Source organism: Onychostruthus taczanowskii, unplaced genomic scaffold, assembly GCF_017590055.1.
Source record: "Onychostruthus taczanowskii isolate IOZ18803 unplaced genomic scaffold, ASM1759005v1 scaffold171, whole genome shotgun sequence".
NCBI lineage: Eukaryota > Metazoa > Chordata > Aves > Passeriformes > Passeridae > Onychostruthus > Onychostruthus taczanowskii.
Genome location: NW_024498918.1, coordinates 492,712 through 504,824, shown reverse-complemented (window position 1 = coordinate 504,824; position 12,113 = coordinate 492,712). Strand labels below are relative to the sequence as shown.

General features: G+C 44.4%; 1 protein-coding gene across 37 annotated transcripts in view; it reads left to right on the top strand.

The window, feature by feature from the left end:
* Positions 1 to 12,113, top strand: part of EPB41 (erythrocyte membrane protein band 4.1) — a 94,048-nt gene that overhangs the window by 43,293 nt on the left and 38,642 nt on the right. For 24 of the 37 annotated variants that reach the window (XM_041400055.1, XM_041400069.1, XM_041400062.1 and 21 more), the window contains exons 2-5: positions 990 to 1,432; positions 4,074 to 4,304; positions 6,654 to 6,758; positions 10,179 to 10,221. In XM_041400055.1, coding sequence (XP_041255989.1) covers positions 4,251 to 4,304; positions 6,654 to 6,758; positions 10,179 to 10,221 — 202 coding nt within the window. In that variant the 5' untranslated portion in view covers positions 990 to 1,432; positions 4,074 to 4,250. Of the gene's footprint in view, positions 1 to 972; positions 1,433 to 4,073; positions 4,305 to 6,653; positions 6,759 to 10,178; positions 10,222 to 12,113 lie in introns of those variants that run through there. The other 13 variants (XM_041400057.1, XM_041400058.1, XM_041400084.1 and 10 more) reach the window with 1 other exon arrangement.

Sequence of the window (12,113 nt, the reverse complement as noted above, 5' to 3'; positions counted from 1 at the left end):
GATTTTACCATGGCGTTAGAAATACTATGAAATGTTTGCATTAAACGCAAGGGGAAAGTCCTTTGAAGAGCTGGGAGGGCTTTTCTCCTTCAAGCACTCTGGTTCTTTTAGCAGTCAGGATGAGTTATATTAAAGTTGATGAATGCAATAATATGTAGGAGGATGACATCTTGAAATGTTTCTTAATTTTAAGTGTGTATTTTGAGCAAATGTTTATACACTGAGGCTCGGGCTGGGGGATTGAGGCATATTGGATTATATGCTATGTGCTCAGTGTAAGCAGTGGCAATTTATTGCTGCAGATACATGTGATACGGTGTGCAAAGATTAGTTCTATCCCCTCTAAAGCATGATTATTTTGGGTCCTCTTTATACCTTAAATAGATATGCTTCTCATGTGATTTCCATCTTTTTGTGTCAACAGCCCAGGCTAAAGTTGAAATAAACATTGCATCAGCTTAATAGCACAAGCTCTGAGGAAATCTGCTCTCCATTATAGATGTTTGGAAACCTTTTCATTTGACATTTTTCCAGTGTGCAGTGCAAATACCCTGTGAATCCCAAAGTCTGCTGGGCTCCACTGGATTCATCTGGTACAGAACAATGTGACTGCTCAACACTGATGGGTCCTGTTCCCAGCAGTGTGGCTTGCTGTGTTTTAGATCAAAGACTCTTAGAATGGTTTAGGTTGGAAGGGACCTTAAAGATTATTTTCAAAGCGAACTGTAGCAAAAGGAATGACTTTGCTTTTGCTGACTTAGGCTGGAGTCAGCCAGGGTTTCATCCCCTTACAGGCCATTCACTTCAGAGTTGGATTTGATGATCCTTGTAGGTCCCTTCCACTCTGGTTCTGTTAGAGGGTGGTGTGGCTGGTGAATATGGTGTGTCTGTGCTCGTGGTTGGTTTGAATAGCTCAGTCAGACATGGGTATTGGAAACCTCTTGATTGAGCCCTTTTGCTCCTCTCATACAGCATCATCATGACAACAGAAAAGAGCCCAGCAGCCAACGCTGACAACTCAGAGCAGCAGCAAGCCAAGGAGGAGGAAGGAGTTACTGAAACACAGAAGCAAGAGGCTTCCCTGGAGGAAGGGGCTCAGCCAGCACCAGAAAGGCAGCCCCAGAAGCAGAAGGCCTCCAACGGAGATACCCCCACGCACGAGGAGCAGGGCAAGAAAGAACGTCGCACCTCTGAGGGCCGAGGTCTCTCCCGCCTCTTCTCCTCCTTCCTCAGGAGGCCGAAGTCTCAGGTATCCGAAGAGGACAAAGACACTGATGCTCCTAAAGAGGCGGGAGGTGACCAGAAAGATGCAGAATTAGGAGCCAGCCCTGATGACGATATCCTGGTGAAAGCCCCGATTGCAGCTCCTGAGCCCGAGCTCAAAACTGACCCATCACTGGATCTCCATTCCTTGAGCAGTGCAGAAACACAGGTAAAACACCCCATTCCGAGGAACATGCTCCCTGCTGCTTAAAAATGTGTCTTTGTAGCCAGAATTACAACAACTTCATATCCCAGGCTGGTGAGCTTGACCAGAAAAGATCATGAGATGCCAAAAAGGCTCTTGTTAGCTCTCTGTGTTTCATTGTGTACTTCCCACTCTGGCATCCCTGAATCTGACCTGAAAAGTACCTGTTTCAGGAATTAGTGTTACACTCCACAGCATAATTTAAAATGCCCTGTGCTGAATCATTGCTCTGCTGAGGCTTGGGGTATCACATCGGAGCACAGAGGGTTCACATTCATTGAGTCCAAAACCAGGATTGATCATCAGGATATCCTTGGTGTGAGCAGGATCAAGGCAGGTCAGTGGCCCAAGGTGGACGTTGCAAGAGTATTTGGATTTGGGAATGGATTTCTTCAACTTCAAGGAGCGCAAGCACAGCATTTTAGGACTCGGTCATCTGTTCGTTTCGGGCTAGTGCTGAGCCTGCCAAATATAAATATTTTCTGCTTATGCATCATGTAGACGGGCCTTTCTGCATGGCACAAGCACTGAACCCAGCTCCTGAGACATGTCTGATGTCTGCTCTTTCCAGCTAGGGTCATTTTTCTTGCAAAATTTAATGTTTAAAAATCTAAAGTAGAAATTGAGGCAGAGACACCCCCAGGGAACATTCACTGAGCTGTGACTCGTTATTGATTTGGGGGTGCTGGGTGCCCTCTCTTCCTTCTTGGGTAGTTGCAGCTCTACTATTACTTGAACCTGAAGTGGAAAAAGGTGGGTATTCCTTCTCCTCAGTTGGGAATTTCTTATATCCCAACCAACCTGTGTGTATTGCTGGAGCCAGACTAGGTGAAATCCAGATTTCTGACCCACTGCCTTAAGTTCACAGTGGCTCCAGATACCCACAAATGCTCAGTTTTGGAGCAATACTTTACACATTCAAGCATTGCCACTAGGCAATAATTGTAAATCCACCTCCTTAAAATTACAAAGTTGTAGAGAGGGTAGTAGGTAACAGCTTTTCCTTTCTTTTCCCAAATTTCTGAGCCTGTGAAGACCGTGGGATGATCTCTCCTCATGTTTTATACCTCTGAGGGTTGGGGTTAGAAGTATGGGGAAGAGGTGGAGATCTTCAGGCAATTTCAGCCCAGAAATTGTATTTTCAAGAGGAGCTTCTTCTTGGAAGTGTTTAAGGCCAGGCTGCATGGATCTTGGAGCAACATGGTCTAGTGGAAAGTCAGATGGGCTTTAAGGTCCCTTTCAACCAAAACCATTCTGGTTTTTTTAATGCATGATTTCTTTCTCTATTTATCTCTGATTTGCTGGTCCTGAGCCCATATGAATTTACACCCCAGCCTTTCTTCATGGGTCGTTCATTTTAGACTACGCAATTGTGTATTTTTTAGTTCTTATTTTAGATCACTGTCAGTGCTTTTCTGAACTGTGACACTCGGCAGATATTTCTGCTGTGAAAGCATTTGCGAGGTGCTGCAGTTTGATAAATGCTGACCGACGGGCATTAGGAGCTTTGATTCCCTGCTCCCAATTGTCCCAGTTCTGCTGGAACAGAAGTCAGCAGCTTGTTGACATTATTTAGTTTTTAAATACCTCTGTGCACTTGTGCCTGAGTGTGATTTCATAAGATGTGATGGGCTGAACAGACAAGGTTTTGCTCTTCCTCTGCTGCAGCTCTTTGCTCCTGCTGCATTCAGCCCCTTCCAGCATTGTCACAGCCTGCCGTGAACTCGTTTAACCTGCTGAAGTGGCAGAGGAAAAAAAACCATACGGCTTCCTTCCTCCTCCTGTCCCCAAACTACATCTCTTTCTGCTATTTGAGTGGATTAAACTGGCTTGCAAAGTGCTTCCGTAGGCAAAGGGGATGGTGGTGTGCAGACTGCCTTCCCTTTTTGGAGGCAGAGAGCTGCTCGGTCAGCTCCAATGGCCATGAAGCCTCAGCCCTGACCCTCCTTTTAGTGCCACTGCTACCATAAAATCCCACAATGGTTTGAGTTGAAAGGGACCTTAAAGCCTATGTCATCCCACCCACTGCCAGGGACAGGGACACCTTCCAACATCCCATGGTGCTCCAAGCCCTGTCCAGCCTGGCCTTGGACCCTTCCAGGGATCCAGAGGCAGCCACAGCTGCTCTGGGAAACCTGTGCCAGGGCCTCCCCACCCTCATGGGAAGAATTTCTTCCCAATATCCCACCTAGCCGCTGTCACTTTAAAACAATTGCCCCTTGCCATGCCAAGGGCCAGTGCACTGGAACAACAGCTCTGCCAGAGTGGCAGTGGGAGCACTGGGGGTCCTGCCTGAGAGGGGAAAAAACCTTCCCAGTCCAGAAGGTGCTGTCACTAACGCCATGAATGCATGATGTAATCTGCCCTGATTTCTCTAATCAACCTTACTTCTTTTTTATTACATCATTTACAAAATGAAAACTTGAGAGGTACTTGGAATAAAATTAATGCCATTCCCTTGGTCACCCTAATTGCTGCTCCAGATCCTGGGTTACAGGTTAAAGTGGGATAAAGAATTCTGAGTGAGATCCCAGCCCTGCAGTGTTTGTTCCATGTGATGCTTTGTTTGTTTGTTTGTTTGACACCTCTAAATTGGGGGTTTCAGCCTGCTCAGGAGGAGAGGAGGGACGACCAGGAGCCATTGGGAAGAGACCTCGAGGACAGGGAAGAAGGGGAAGCAAAGGAAGAGGGTGCCAAACCAGAACCGAAGCCAGAGTCTCTGGAGACTAAAGCAGACAAGGAGTTGAAAGCTGCCCAAAAAGCAGTGAAAAGACACAGAACGATGTACTGCAAAGTTGTCTTGCTGGATGACACCATTTTTGAGTGTTCTCTGGATGTAAGTACTTTGGGGGTTTGGTTCTGCTTCTCCTCTCTTCTCTCTCCCTTCTGCTTCTCTTGAAAAATCACCACAAACACGATTTAATAGGGGCCTAATGTGCTGCCAGGGAATTACATGACAGGTTTTACTGCAGAATAAGCCTGCTGTAAGCTATAACAACTTATTTAGTGTGTTGTAAAAACCTCTGGGTACTAGGAATCTTTATTTTATTGTTCTGCTCTTACAGGGTGCCTTACTTTATAAAGGTGGAGGAAAGGTATAAAAAAAAAACAAACCAAACCCAAACTTTACATTACTTGATGTTCATGATCTCTCTTATTTGTATTCCAGGCTAGAGTTCAGGTTTTTGGGGTAGGTTGCAATTGTCTAAATAACTTTTGCCTCTTTGGCTTTGAATAAAATGGGTTGTATAAAATTGATTTGTGCTTTTTTAGTTCCCCAAGTTACCTTTACCTCTCAGGCTGCTGGTTCTCTTAGCTCCTGGTGCTTCGATGTAAAGAAAAACACACTGTGTTTAGCCTGCAGTTGAATATATTTCCAGTAAACAATTCAAAATTATGTTGATTTAGAGCACTGCAACCCTCTTCATTTGAGAGCTTTTTTTCTCCTTTATTTCGTATATTCCCTCACAGGTGGTGCTGTCAGGGCAATAAAAAACGAGCAGAGATCCCTATTTTAGTATCAAAGTACTTGTCTGGAATAGTAATAATCTGGTACTTACCATTGGAACATACTTCCACCAGCTTGTTTTCCTTCAGTCCTGCTGGTAAATGGGCCAAGAGAGGGTATGTGGGCACAGGGCTCCTTGTGGGAACAATCACCTTGGGTGATCCTGGGCAAGTAGGTCAGTGCTGAGTGTTTGTGGAATGGTGGCGCTGCTGGTACTGCCTGGGATCAGCTCAGAGCATCACTGCCCCCATCACCTTCCCCTTGGCCAGGGAGACTGTGTGCAGCCCCAAGGAATCTCTTCCTCAAATCCCAGTGACAGCTTGCTGTGGCTTTGTGCCTTAGTTTGCTGCAGTGCTCCCTTTGGATACTGTCATGGGCACTGTTGGAGGGAGAGCCATGGATAGTCAGGCAGAGCCTGACTTGAGCAGGACGTGAAAAATTTCTCTCTGTATGTCCAGAGTGCCGTGATGGACACTGCAGAGGGCTGGGGGGCCACTGTGTCAGTGAGACTCTTAACTTGAGAAGCACCCTTGGCTTTAGTGCCAGTGTAATTCTGCTCTGGCAGTTTGAGAGTTTATTAAGATTTAATTGGGAAGGAATTGCAAAGGTGTAGGCAAAGAGTAGCACAAATGCTTTTATCCAAGGAGAATTAGTGTTTTCAGGCATCCTTTCCGACTGACAGCCCTGGAAGCTTTTTTGTTTCTATATCAGTGCCAATTCTTTGAGGAATGCCCAGGCTAACGCATGCATTATGTTACCTATAGAGTCACAATGTGTGCACAAAGGACCTGACAGCTGAAAGGCTGAAATAAAGCCAAGGAATAAAACAAGGCAGGGGTCTTGGAGCAGTTGCCATGCAGAGATGGCTGACAGAAGAGCTGCGGGCATTAGTGAAGCTGATTTTGCGTCACTGGAACTGCACTTTCTTCTAGCAAAGCCGCCAATGGAATGAGCTGCTTCTGGTTGCCATAGTTTTATGCCTCAGGGATGTTTTCCTTCATGCTTTTGGACTAAAAGGGTGTCTGTTCCTTGGCCAGTTCACGTCTGCAGGATTTGGTGAAGAGAAAAAGTGGAAATAAGAATGCTCAAAGTGTATTTCTGGGGGTAGGAAGCTGTGTGCTGAGTAGCTTTGGGCACATGAGGCAGATGGGAGAAGCTGGTTTTCTGCAGCAGAGAAGGGTGATGGAAAGGCCATGGAAATCTTGGGCTTTGGTTTTTTCTGAACCTGGGAAAAGTCAAGTTGCCCCTGAAATGAATATAGGTTGGTAGCAGCAGATTAATCTCTTGATCGACACCTGAATCTGGGAGATACCAGCACTGTAGATGTACCTTGGGAGGGAAAACCTGTCCAGATCCTTGGTGTCTATTAAGCTGTGTTGGAAAGTCCAGCTTTGGGGGATTTTCAGACATGGAGCTGGTGGGAAGAGAGAGACCCACTGTGGTTCTTGTTGCCTCCGTGGAAGTTTTATGTCTGGCTGCCTCTGGAATTTTTATGCCCTTTCCTGTAAGGAGTCCTTGCTCTGAAACAGTCAGGAGGTAAGATTTGGAGCTACTCAGGACCTTTTTTCCCCTTACTGATAGTGCACAGTGTGTTTCATCCTATTCCCTTCTTCCCCTCTCCTGTGAGCAAAGACAAAACCCAGCCCTGTCCTACAGGATTTCTTTGTCTATTTGCAGAAACACACTAAGGGACAGGATCTACTTAAAAAAGTCTGTGACCACCTCAATCTGCTGGAAGAAGACTACTTTGGTTTGGCTACATGGGACACACCAACCTCCAGGGTAAGCAGCTGTTGGTCTCAAGGGGGATTCAGCTCTTTCTGCATCATCTCCCCAGGGCAGGAAGTGGGGCAAAAGCTCTCTGCAAACTTGTTTTGGTGTCCTCCCTACATATGGATTGCAGGTCATGACACAGGAAGAAATAGTGAATAAATGACTACAGGAGTGTGGATTTTTGTCAAAAAGCTATGTGAATCATAGAATGAATCCTAGTGAACTTGGGTCTTCACCTGGAGAAAAGTCATTATATTAGTTCACTGCAAAATTATGTCATTAAGTTACAAAGCTGAAGGAGTCAGGCTGCTCTGGCACTGGTGTCAGCATTGGGAAGGTTTGGTTGGAGCCATCCAGAGCATTTGCCCTGCAGAAGAACAGATGTGGCTTTCTACCAAAGCTCCTACTTATGGTTTCAATTTAAGGTCTTTGTTTGATTTGACTCAAGCAGTCTATTGAGACCTTGGTTACCCTTTAACTCAACAATTACTTTAGGGGTCTATTTCATAAAGCCAAAAGTGAGATAATTGAAATGAAGGGCCCAATTCTGTGTCCTTAAGACCAGTTATGTTGGTCTGTATTCTGACTCTTCCTCTGCTTCACCTTCAACAATCCCCTGTGGCCAGGTTACTGACTGACAGATGTCTGTCATTAAATACTTTGTATTGTGTTATACACAGGCAAGATAACAACCAAAAATAACACTGTTTGAGACAGGCAGAACTCCTACTTTGTTTTACAGTCTCTGGTGTCTTCCAGTTTTCTTGGATGTGAAATGTGTTTCCATGTATGTAACCTGGATATTTTTTATATCAGAGGATTTTTTTTTTATCAGAGTTCGTTCTTGCAGAGGGAGGGGTAGATGTACTTTTAGATCCAATTAAGAGCAAAAAGAGTGTAGCTGGAGCAGCTCAGCTTCTTCTGCATGTGCTGTGGGCAGCTCACTGCTGCATTTGGATATTAGGAAAAATTCCTTCCTGGAAGAGGTTGTCAAGCCCTTGGCTCAGGCCGCCCTAGGAAGTGGTGGAATGTCCCTGGAAGTGATCAAAAAGCTTATAGATGTGGCATTGCAGACACTGCCTAGTGCTAACCTTGGCAGTGCTGGAGTAATGATTGGACTTGATGATCTTAGAGGACCTTTCCTAAATGATTCTATGGTTTCCCAGACCCTCGGACTTGCTCTTCTTGTGCCCAGGCTTTTGGCATTGATTCTTCTGGAAGCAGAAGCATGTACCCTCTCCCCCAAACCAACAAGGGCTGAGAGGTTGTGCAGCTGTTTAAATGTAGGGACTGAAAAGAGATTGTTTTTCAGATCTGTGTCCCAGAGCTGGCAGCTGGGGCAGATGAGGCCACTGTCTGTAGGTTGTTCAGCTCCAGTGTGGAGCAAGCTGGTTTGGTTTGCTCTGATGGGTGAAAACACCATTATTTTTTTTTTTTAATCTTTCTGGTTATGTTTCATTGTACTTTGAAATCTGAAGCTCTCCTGCTGTAACTTCAGCAAGACCTCCCCATGGTTACTGATTCACAGGTGGCATGGTGTTACTAGGATCCAGGGATGAGCTCCTGTGTGGTGAATGCTTTGTGGGGTGCTCCCGGGATGAGTGGAAGGATGAGAATCTTGACTCCATGTTTCAGAAGGCTGGTTTATTATATTATGATACATATTATATTAAAATGATACATTAAAACTATACTAAAAGAATAGAGAAAAAGGATTCATCAGAAGGCTAGAAAGAACAAGAATGGAATGCATAACAAAGAGCTTGTGACTGCTCACAGCCTCGACACAGGTGGCTGTGATCGGTCATCAAGTGAAAACAATCCACATGGACCAATCTAAGATGTACTGTTGGTAAACAATGTCCAGACCACATTTCACAGCCATCAGATAGTTAATTGTTTACATTTCTTTTCTGATGCTTCTCAGCTAGGAGAAAAATCCTAGCAAAGGATTTTTCATAAAATATCATGGTGACACTCCTGCACCTCACTTGCAGCTGTGTAGAGCAGGTGAAGATACACGTGTATATTCCTGGATAGGGAAGGGTTGTATGTGACATTTTCCACCTTGATATCTAGGGAATAAACTTTCTGAGGACCAGTAATTACCCACATGGGCATAGCAGACGGCGACAGTGGGATTAGGAGGTTGTGACAGTGGCTGGAGCAGCTGGGCACCGTGGAGCAGCAAGGAGCTCCTTGCCCTGAAAGGGAGGCTTGTTTCCCACTGATTCATGACCCAGTGGGTTAAAAGTGCTGTTAATTGCTGTTCCCATCATTGTCTGCTGGATCAGGCAGGGTGGGATGCATGACTGCACCCTGGGCTCACCCCAGTAACGAGTAGTTGTGACACCAGCTCAGCCATGGAGATGCTGTGCTCCAAGTTGTGGCTCTAAAAAGACAGCAAATGGGTTTTTCAAATGGATTTTGTATCCCCACTTTTATATGTTAGCGTAGGCATATAAAAAGAGGAGATTAAATGTGAGTATTGCTGTCTCTGTGCCATGAAGTTATGTGTCCTTCTGGTCAGGAGAGATTAGCTTGGGGGATTCAATGAGTTAATTCCTTCACCTCGGGAGACCTGGACGTCCAAATCCTATTTAGAGCTGGTGAAAATGAAGAGGTGGTTAAATGTAACCTCTCCAGGAGGGTTGCTAGCCCACTGCCAGTGCCTGCAGCAGGACAGGCCCTGACTCCTGCAAAGGGAAAGGCTCAGACCATGGAAAAAGCTGGAATTGTGTTTTGAGGTTTAAATTGCACCACCATCCCACAAAACCCCAAATTACGGAGGAGGGGGAAAAAATATATTTCTAAATTTGTAGCAGAGATAATACTAGAAACTTGAGTCATAGTTAAAAGACATGAAGTTTATGTCACACTCCTGTAAAAAATTCCAGCCTTACTCAGGAATTGGGTGTTTTTACTTGTATTTCAGCAATTAGGTCATTGAAAAACTATAGCTAATAATAGAAAGCCTTGGTGATCTTTGATCTGAATAGGGTAAGTAAGGAGGCAGGGTGCTTAAAGTTAATGTATCTGTCCTATTTTCCTATTTTTAAGGGTTGTGGAGAATAAAATAGGTGTTGTACAAGTACCCCTGGTAACTGGATGTGACTGTGGCCATAACTGTTACTCTGTTCTTGCAGCCCTAAATAATCTGCCTTTTTTTTTTTTCCTTCTCTTGTTACTCCTGCCTCCCTTATGAGTGCCTGGTAGGTGAATGGTTGGAAGTACACCCATGGAGACCACAGCCTGGAGTGAAAGTAATGAAGAATGCACGATCTCTTCAATTTCCATGGCTGCCTTTGTGTCAAATATTGTCCTTTTTTTTTTTTTATAATTTTCTTTTCTGTATTTTTAGCAATTTTCAGCTTTCTGTGGTGTTTCTGGACTGTCTGGTAAACTGTGAATGTTTTTATTCTCTTACAGACTTGGCTGGATCCTGCCAAAGAAATAAAAAAGCAGGTTCATGGTAAGTAGATTTAATTTATCTTGTGGGGGGTGTGTGGTTTCTCCCAATGTGGCTTTGCTGAGCCATCCAGGGGGCCCAGGGATGGAGAGAGGTCAAGTGAGGGTGGCTGGCAGGGATCAGTACAAGTTCAAGCAGTCTGTGCATTCTTTCTGGCCTTCTTAAGATCTTCTTAATCTAGATTTAGGAAAAAATGTCATTTTCTTGGCAAAACAGCTTGAGGTGTGTTTTGCCTGAAGCAAAGCCACACGGTCAATGCAGTGCTGAAATGGGGGTGTGCTCCTTGCTGGAGGATAGGAAAATGGGTGTCAGTGGGAACCACTGAAATCCCAAAGGAGATTGGGGGACCCCAAGCAGAATTTTATGGTGGAACAAGGTTTTATGGACTGTGAGGCTGTTTTGAGGCCTAAATATCAATGGAATGATAAATGACTTGAGAAATACCAGCTCAAATACCAGATGCTCTCCCAAGTTGTGTTTTAAGGTCTGCTAGCTCTGAATTAGTTCAAGATGAGGGCAGTGTCAAAATTAAGTATGTTTTAGAGGCTTTTGTTTTCTCTTGGGAGCAAGTCTGACTGCTTCAGAAGTTTTTGGAAGGCAAATACTGTTTTTTGGATCCTTTTGGTGGGAGGCCGAGAACAAAGTATGTCATTAAAATGCAGATTAGGGGTGCAGTGCAAGGCTGTGGGGAAGGGGAAGCTCTTGGTCTTACCATCTTCTCTTGGAATCAGTAGCAGGGTGCACGTGAAGGGCAGGAGCTGCTCCATACATAAAATTCATCCAGTGAATGTAATAAATTAGCAGCCTGCTGTGAGATCTGGTCCCCTGGGGATGGTTAAATGGCAAATTACTTGATTTTACTTGAAGTGAAGGTATTTTGCATGTACATATGAATGTGTGGACACCTGTGTGTGGTGGTTTGGGTAACCTCTGCTCCCTTCATTGTCACCTTGGAATCACTTGTTTTGAACTGTGTGTGATGAAAACAATGTGCTTTGTGTTTAATCCCAGTTATGGCATTGCATAAGCAGTAAATCCAGGAATGCTCCATTCCCCGTTCCCTGTGTGAGATAGGGATAAACCTCCGAGCGAGTTAAGTGCAGGGGTAGATCTTCTCTTTCTGAAATAAATCTTATTTTGAACTAGTGTTAAAGGGCACAGCAGGGGGAGATGTAACTATGGAAATCACTCAGGACTATCTTCTACTAGGAAGTGGGATTATTTTCAAGGAAAAGAGAGAGTTACCTCTTCAGCTGTGTCATCTGGGCTGTCCATACCACATATCATGCCAATTCTTTGTGTGTTTATGTGAACTCTGACTCAGTTAATGCCTGCAATGGTGCTATACAAGGTTTGCAACAAGGTGTATTTAAGTAATTAGGTCTGGACTTGAAAAGCTCTTCCTATCTTGGTGCTTTCTGTCTTCATCCAGAGGTTGATGCTGGTGTTGGGCTAAGTTTAAGCTGTGTGTGAGCACCTGATCCCAGTGCATTAGGCTGAGGAGTGACTTAGCACAGCCTTCCTTGAACTTTGAAATTTGGGTTAAGCAGTAAACCAATTCATTCAATTGGTCAAACAACCAATTCATTAATTTATAGTCTATGCCTGATCTATTGTCATGAATCCCTTTTCAGTCAATGAAAAAATATGTCAGTCATTGGGCTTTTTAGCAATTAATTTAATTTTTGCCACAAGTTGTGCTTAATCCAGGTGATTTTCCCTGCCTTGCTTTTTTTTCTCCTGCTTTTTTTACCTGCTGTAAATGAAATTACATCTTACGCTTACACAGGTGTTAAGCTGCAGCCAACTGTGAGAGCAAGCAGTATCAAATCAGTGTTACATCTGCTAAATTCTGAAGATCAGATTGGCCATTCCCAGCTCTTTTATATCAACTG